We start from the raw sequence: 8282 nt of genomic DNA, 5'->3' as shown, positions 1-8282 counted from the left end.
AGGGTCTAGGCCTGAAACGTCAGCCTTCCTACTCCTCTGATGCTGCTGGGCCTGCTGTGTTCATCCAGCTCAACACCTTGTTATCCTACATTAATGGAGTCATCTTATTTAATGGGTGCCTTCCACCTACGTGGAATGCTGACAGTGGTAAGCAAATTGAACAAATCTATTTTATTTAAACCATATACTGATGCTTTAAGCTAGCAGTAGGAATCAAAAACATGCTATCACCATTTATAGTTAATGAAAAATTAGAACCTAAGGAAACAATCTCTTCAGAAACAAGTTTGGAAGCGTACAGCAGGTTTTTTTTAAATCCAACTATCAAAGCTACAGTGAAAACAACCAACTTTAATACAACAAAACTCAAAATTTAAAGAATGAATGAATGATTTTATTGCCATATATATCTTGAAGTCAGTGAAAAGTGTTCCCAAAATTCTACTAACAGCAACATGCCAGTAGTTAGAAATTAAACAATTGAGATCAAGCTCCAGTTTCAACGAGCCATTACATACTGAAGTTTAAACAAATGTAGATGATTTTCATTGCCTAACTGACAGACATTAAATAGTGCATCTCTCATACCAAATGAGGGACAGGCAATTAAATGCCACCCACAATTTATTGCCAAATACAAAAAGAGAGCCAATTGCTTCAGAATAAATATCATGAAAACGGTTATCTTCAGTCTCAATTTTACCAGTTCTGTTTGGGTGACCTATTTATGTTTAGGCCAGCATCGAGGTCTGTAGGCAAAGAACTTCACCCCTTAACTTCATCCATCCCATGTTCTACAACCTCCTTGAGACTGATTTCTCCTCCAATACCCTTTGACTCTAACCATTTGTGCAGAATTCGTTTAATCCATTCATGATTTTGGAGCCTTCAGAAAACTCTGTCTTACCCTTTGCCTCTTCATCTTTGAGGAACAGCTCAACTTATGGTATTCATCAAGCTCTCAACCAACCAAACTATAATCTCCCCAGTGATGGCTCCAAATTGATTATTTTCTACGTGTATAACAAAAATGAAACTCAAAACTACTGTAGCCGTCTGCGGTGACCAATCCCAATAACGGATGCACACATTCAGGACAGAACCATGTATTTTTAGAAAAGGGAATCATGTGATTATTAGCTTCACGCAAGGCAGGGGAGGTCAGATAGATCAGCCTTCACAATAAATGGTGATACAGCCTGAAAGTCAAATGATTAACCCTAATGTTGTTATAAAAAGCGATGTACTGAAGCACACAGTGCAGAAAAGTTGAATCTGTTTTATTACTCTTTCACTGGGATGTGAGCATTGGAAGGGAGTCTTGTATTGAGCCAGTGGTGGAACTACAAATTACTTGTGGACTAGAGATAGTTTGCTATCTGGTTTTAATCCCACGACTTTCTTTAAAGAAATACAGTTTCACATAACAAACATCTAAAAATTAAAGTAATGGAAATTCAAAATAATAGCATGGAAATGGATGAGATAGGCAGGTAAAAGGTAAAAGGAACTGAGTGGAGAGATTTAAGAATTGGTCGGATGATCTTCACTTTTAGATATCCATTTTAGAAATTTTAATTCAGAGATGTTCTTTGCAAATTCACAGACAGGTGAATCACACTTGGCATACAAAGAATTACATGTTTTACTATATTCACTTTGTAGGTCATAGAACAACCATATTTAACAAAAACAAATATACCCAAATAGTGACCAAAAGGTAGCCAAGAATGATGCTGCAACATCTAGGTTTGTACTGACTCAATACTCAACATATCCAATTGCTGCAGGCCAGCAATCAAAACCCACAGATAATTCAAAGATCTAGCTAAAATAAAACTCTGCTTCATTAGAACAATGTTCAAGTCAAATAAACTCTATTGCTATGCCTGAATTCTGGTCACCAAGATACCAGACAAGATTTCAAATACTAGTAGCTGGCTAAAGGAGAGCTACAAGCCTGAGTATCAGATGACCAAGATGAGGAGACAGAGAAAGCTTAGTCGGTTCAGCCTTGAAAAGGAGGTGATAACAGGAGAGCGTACACAAGATTAAAAGGACTGTAAAGGAACATGGAAACACTGCTGCAAACAAAAGCCTGACTGTAGAACAAGGTGGCAGTGGATAAAATAAACAAATTTAGTAACACTATCATGTCTGAAATAGGTTTTCAATTATCCTTCAGTCTGAAAAAGGGATCTCTGGGTGGGTGGAGGGTGCAGGGAAGGAAATAGCAAAAGCAATTAATTTTAAGTGAAATGAAGTGTGACAAGAATGGAGGGAGGAACTGTTTGGGAGCTTCAGGAGAATAAGTTATGATAAGCTGAGTGCCCTTGTCTCAAGTGCATCTGAAACCGCCAGTGTAAAGGATTCGGTTAAGAATATAATCAAGACCGATTTTTAAACTGACACCCACAGAACATTGCACTTTCTTGGCTCAATTCAGAATGGCCTTTAGGGCAAAAAAAAAAGGCAGCAGACGTGAGCTGCTTTGTAACCTAGTAGAAGTCAAACATTATTGGTGGTGTTGGAAGAAACAGAACCGATTGGCCAGTATTCATACCTTTGCTTAAGTGGGTGTCATAACAGCCAGCAGTCTGCTTTTCTCTGATCTAAATACCTGCTCCAGAGGATGTAAAACAGATCAGAATTGGAAATCCAGATCACTTCCGCACTGTGTTGAATTAACTGATCTCAAAGTAGGAAACTGATCCTATCACTTTCCAAAAATCAAACCTCTCCTATGACACCTTGCTTAGCAACTGCGCTGCGTTGTGATTAATCTGTCTGGACCTCAATCTGGTTCTTATTTCATGTCTATCTTGGATCCAAATAAACCTAGTCCATAACTATGCAACTATATCATTTAGCTTCAATCTATTAAATGGTATACTGCCACGAGACTCAATATACGCATTCTCAGTGAACCATTACCCACAAAGTATAGCTGAAGAAAAATTCTCCTCTGTTGGGAAATGGAACAATATTTCCCAGGAGAGTTATTGCCATTTAAAAGTAGTCCCAACAAATATGTTATATAAGGATGCAAATTCATGCTGTAAATGGGAAACTGAGTTGTGTTTACATGAGGGACACTAATATATGCATAATGGTATATTAAATAGTCATTAGACAACCCCTTAGACAAGGTCTACCTTAACACGAAGGAAACTTATCAGAACTACCCATATTATTCTGACGATACATCTTTTTTGCACAAGTCATCCACACAACAATTTGTTCTTACAAAATATTCAAATTTACTATCACAGCCAAAATCTTTCCAAACATTAGTATCATGTTATCTCAAAGCAGAACAAGTATCTCTTGCTTTATTATCACTGACACCTGACGTCTGATAGCCATTAGCAAAGATAAAACTTGCCAAAATCACTAAGGGCAACCAACTGTTTTACTCATGAGGTATTCATACTTCTATGATGCCCGTAGCTGTATCCATTATGAGCTAGCAAAACTAGCATGGAAGTACAACTTACATTGGTTCTTTGTTTGAAAATTAGCAAATACTAGATGCTGAATGACATTGAACAATTAGAAAGGGTGATCAAATGTTAGATCAAAGAGGTAGGTTTTCTGGAGCATTATAAAGAGAAGTGAAAAAAAAACGATAGTAAGGGAATCCCACGTCCTCAGGTCATTCACTACCAGCACAAATTAATTAAAATCACGATACTGAAGAAATCAGAGTTAGAAGAATACAGAGGGTCTCAGACTGTTGCACAGATGCAGTAAATTTAAGGGGTAAGGCCATGGCAGGATAAAAAAACATTGACAAATTAATTGAAGTGGCGGATAAGTTGTTGGAGGGTATTCTGAGGGACATGCTTCATATGTATTTGGAAAAATATGATCTGATTAGGGATAGTCAACATGGCTTTGCGTGGGGATATCATGTCTCATTAACTTAATTGAGATTTTTTTGAAGTGATGAAGAAAACTGATGAAGACAGAGCAGAGGACGTTATCTATATGGGCTTCAGCAAGATATTAGACAAGGCTCCACATGGTAGACTGCTTAGCAAGGTTAGATCAAATGGAATCCAGTTAGAGCTAGCCATTTGGGTATAAAATTCGCATGAAGATAGGAGGCAGGGGGTGATGGTGGAGGGTTACTTTTCAGACTCGAAGACTGCGACCAGCAGTGTGCCACAAGGATTGGTGTTGGGTCCACTGCTTTTTGTCATTTATATAAATGATTTGGATGTGAATATAGGAGCTATGGCTAGTAAGTTTGCAAATGACATCAGAAACAATGGTGTAGTGGACAGCAAAGGTTACCTCAGAACAATGGGAACTTGATCAGATGGGTAACTGGGCTGAGGAGTGGCAGATAGTTTAATTTAGATATATTGAGGTGCTGCATTTTGGTAAAGCAAATCAGGGCAGGACTTCAACACTTAATGGTAAGGTCTTGGGGAGTGTTGCCAAACAAAGACACCTTGGAGTGTAGGTTCATTGTTTTTTGAAAATGGAGTCATAGGTAGACAAGGTAGTGAAGAAGGCATTTGGTACACTTGCCTTTATTGCTCAGTGCATTATTGGAGTTGGGAAGTCATGTGGCGGTTATACGGGTCATCAGTTTAGGCCACTTTTGGAATATTGCATTCAATTCTGGCTTCCCTGCTGGCGGAAAGATGCTGCAAAACTTGAAAGGGTTCAGAAAAGAGTTACAAGAATGTTGCCAGGGTTGAAGGGTTTGAACTATAGGGAGAGGCTGGGGTTATTTTCCCTTGAATGTCAGATGCTGAGGGGGTGACCTTACAGAAGTTTATAAAATCATGCGGCATAAATACTGTCACTAGCCAAGGTCTTTTCCTCCAGGGTAGGGGAGTCCAAAACTAGAGGATATCAGAATTATAAAATGCTAGTTTTCACTATCTAGTTTTAAGATTTGAGACAGCACCTTTCTCCTAGAAGGTTGCAAGTTGAAGCTGGACTATTTGTAACCCCCAAACCCCATGTTAATTTTTTTTTAAACTAACTGCTCCATCAGTAACGTCTGAGATAACAAGGTATAGAGCTAGATGAACACAGCAGGCCAAGCAGCAGAGGAGCAGAAAAGCTGACGTTTCGGGTCTGGACCCTTCTTCAGAAAATCAGTAATGTCTGGTTTGTTTGCATATTGGCAAAAAGGGAAGCATGCACACCTGAATGAAGCTCCAAATTTAGATGAACGAATCAAGTAAACAATATTATGCGCACTGTCTCAGAAAATGTTGGAGACCTGTATCCACTGGAATTTAGAACAGTAAGCAACAACTGTATGAAATACATGTGATCCTGAGGGATCTTCACTGGCAGAATAAAGGGTGTTTCCAATTTTAAAAAATCTCTACTTTCAAAAGGGGTTGCCCATTTAAGACAGAGATAAGGAGAACATTTTTTCAACAATCTGAAATCTCTCTCAAAAATTGTGAAAGCAAAGGCTTTGAATACAGTTAAAGCAAAATCAGGGTGGGGAGGTCAGAGGTTATGAGAAATAGGATGAAATGTGGAGCAATCAGCCATGGTTTTGAGTGGCAGAGCATTCTCAAGGGCCGTGCAGTCGACCCATGCTCCCAATTCACGTGTTACAGCAAAAAAGTAAACAAGCAGCTCCCATTGAAATGTATATAAATTAAGGCATTCAGAGCAATATCTTCCAGCAGAATATTACGAGTGTCACAAAATGCCATTTACACAACTTATTTAATCTTTTAAACTTTTATTGCAAATAAGAGAACGTGTGTTACACTCCCACCTATTGTGATCTCATTAAATTCTACTCCTCAAAGTTCCAGAATTCAGAGACAATAATCCCCTTCAACATATCAGAATTTCGCAACATTTCTGTAGCAGAATTTTAAACAACACAAAATAGGACTAAATACAAATAATTTAACCCAGGTGTGATGCATAACATTTGGAATTGTGCATCACTGAGTTCAACACACTGCTCTGACACTACACATACCCACTATGCTGGTATGAGATTATTTATTTTAATCTAAAATGCAAAGCTTAAAGTCTAAGCAGTACAACTTCCTGTTTCTACCAACAATTACAAATGGATGAGAGAAGTGATCTACACTGAACTACACTCAATTTTACATCCATCCTTATCTTACAAACTGGAGCAAACTCAAACACTATTAGAAGTACAGAAAAAATATGACAAGCCATTGAAAAAAACTAAAAGACATACAAGACAGTAAAACGGCAGTGAAAATTAAATGCACAATTAAGATTAGTCAAATAAAACAGAACCCTAAGCAAAATATTTAAACCTTACTTTAGAATTTCAGTTAAATATGACATGACCAATTTGTATGATCTTGCACAGATTTGGTGCCCAACATTTATTTTGCTGTATTCAACGCTACCAAATAAACAAGCCCCACACATGCGTGAACTGCGATACACACACGACCAATAAAATTAAACACCATTACCCCAACATGACATAAACAAACCACTACAGCTTCATCGTTTTTAAATGGAGGCTCAGGATTTCAGTATATTTTTGACTTCACGAGAGACTAACTTCCTAAAAAGTTAAATTGTGCAAAACAAAATTCACAAAACTTCAACAGATTTGGAGCATTTAAGACGCTTAATCGAATCAGCAAATGCCGACTTAAACAGATAGCATTCGAAGAAAGGTTAACATATCCGATCAGTCAGTGCAGCACCAGATCTACTTACATCTACATTATCTTATAAAACTCTAGTCTTCACCACCAGGATTTACGATTTGAGATTGCGCCCACTTCGTGCAAAATGGCAATATATTCATTTGAAAAGGTGGATTATTTGGAAATCTCATTTGCCCCTGTTGAGTGTTGGAAAGGTTGTTCTCTCAGGCCATTGTTCGGTGTTGAAGCAACACCTTGGCCGGGGGGGGCGCGGGGGGGTGCAAGAATCACCATTAACTATTCGAGACTGGAGTGCGTGAGCTGAACATTTGAAAAAAAGGGCTAGTTTAACGGTTAACTTTTGAACCGCAATGATTATACACTGAGAAGAAGCCAGACGAAGTAATTGGGATAGGGGTGGCGAACAGAAGATAGTTATAATGTCCTCCCACACACTCGGGCCCAGTGAGAGAGAGAGAAAAACCCCACTAGAGTACATCCCTTCCCGTCCACCCTGCGTCCGTCCCCGGCTCCGAGTCTCCCAAGAAAACAACCCTTCGTCTTCCCTCCCCGCCCCCCAAACCACCGCCACCATCCGGCTATTCACTCTTATATACCGCAGCAGAACTATCGGCCCACCTCGCAGAAATGCTGGCAGTACTGCACCGAGGACTCTTCGGACAGGCCGCGCCTCCTCAGCTCGGCTTGGGCTCTCCTTAGTCGCTCGGTGAAAGGCTCAGGGGCCTGCTCGCTCTCGCCATCCGCCATCTTCGCTCTCCACTGTTGCGCGTAGACACCGCTCACGTGATCAACCCCGCCTCCCTTCTTCCGCCCGCCCCGTGGAAGGGAGCGACCGCCCTCATTGTGGCGTCATCGCGCATACTGGACGTGTCCATAGCTCCGCCCCTCGCAACACTGACGCACAGGCCTGTGACAGTTTTCCTTGTTTACATAGAAAAAGCATACTGCTCACAAGTTGCTACTCCTTCATAATAAACACAGTAGTCATACATTACACACTGGATTATATTCCTTCATAACACTTAAAGCACAGTTACACACTGGCCACAAGTAAGTATTCCTTTATAATTCGTAGAATATAGCCATATACTACCCAAGGGATTAGATAACAAGGTGTAGAGCTGGATGAACACAGCAGGCCAAGCAGCATCAGAGGAGCAGAAAAGCTGACATTTCGTGTCTGGATCCTTCTTCAAAAATTTTCTGAAGAAGGCTCCTGACCCGAAATGTCACGTTTCCTGCTCCTGTAATGCTGCTTGGCCTGCTGTGTTCATCCAGCTCTACACCTTGTTATTTTCAGCTTCACCAGCATCGGCAGTTCCTACTATCTCCAAGGGATTAGATCCCTTTATTACACATAAAGCACATGGTAGGTAGCAAGGTGGCTCGGTGGTTGGTACTGCTACCTCAGCGCCACAGATCTGAGTTTGATTCCAGCCTCAGGCACTGTGTGAAGTCTACACATTCTCCCCATGTCTGTGTGGGTTTCCTCCAGGTGCTCCGGTTTCCTCCCACAGAACAAATGTGCAGGTTAGGTGGATTGGCCATGCCAAATCACCTTGTATTGCCCAGGGGGTGTGAAGGCTAGGTGGGTTAGCCACGGTAAATACAAAGTTACATGGATAG

The 8282-nt window shown here is 40.2% G+C and overlaps 1 protein-coding gene across 1 annotated transcript in view; it reads right to left on the bottom strand.

Annotated features, from left to right (window-relative positions):
- rlf (RLF zinc finger) overlaps positions 1–7446 on the bottom strand; it is a 38815-nt gene extending 31369 nt beyond the window's left edge. The window contains exon 1 of the mRNA XM_048613077.1: positions 7275–7446. Coding sequence (XP_048469034.1) covers positions 7275–7403 — 129 coding nt within the window. The 5' untranslated portion in view covers positions 7404–7446. The remainder of the gene's footprint in view (positions 1–7274) is intronic.
- Between the last annotated feature and the right edge of the window lie 836 nt (positions 7447–8282).

Source organism: Rhincodon typus, chromosome 27 (genome assembly GCF_021869965.1).
Source record: "Rhincodon typus isolate 14 chromosome 27, sRhiTyp1.1, whole genome shotgun sequence".
Lineage (NCBI taxonomy): Eukaryota > Metazoa > Chordata > Chondrichthyes > Orectolobiformes > Rhincodontidae > Rhincodon > Rhincodon typus.
The sequence above is the reverse complement of the archived record's forward strand: the minus strand, read 5'-3'. Positions and strand labels throughout refer to the sequence as shown.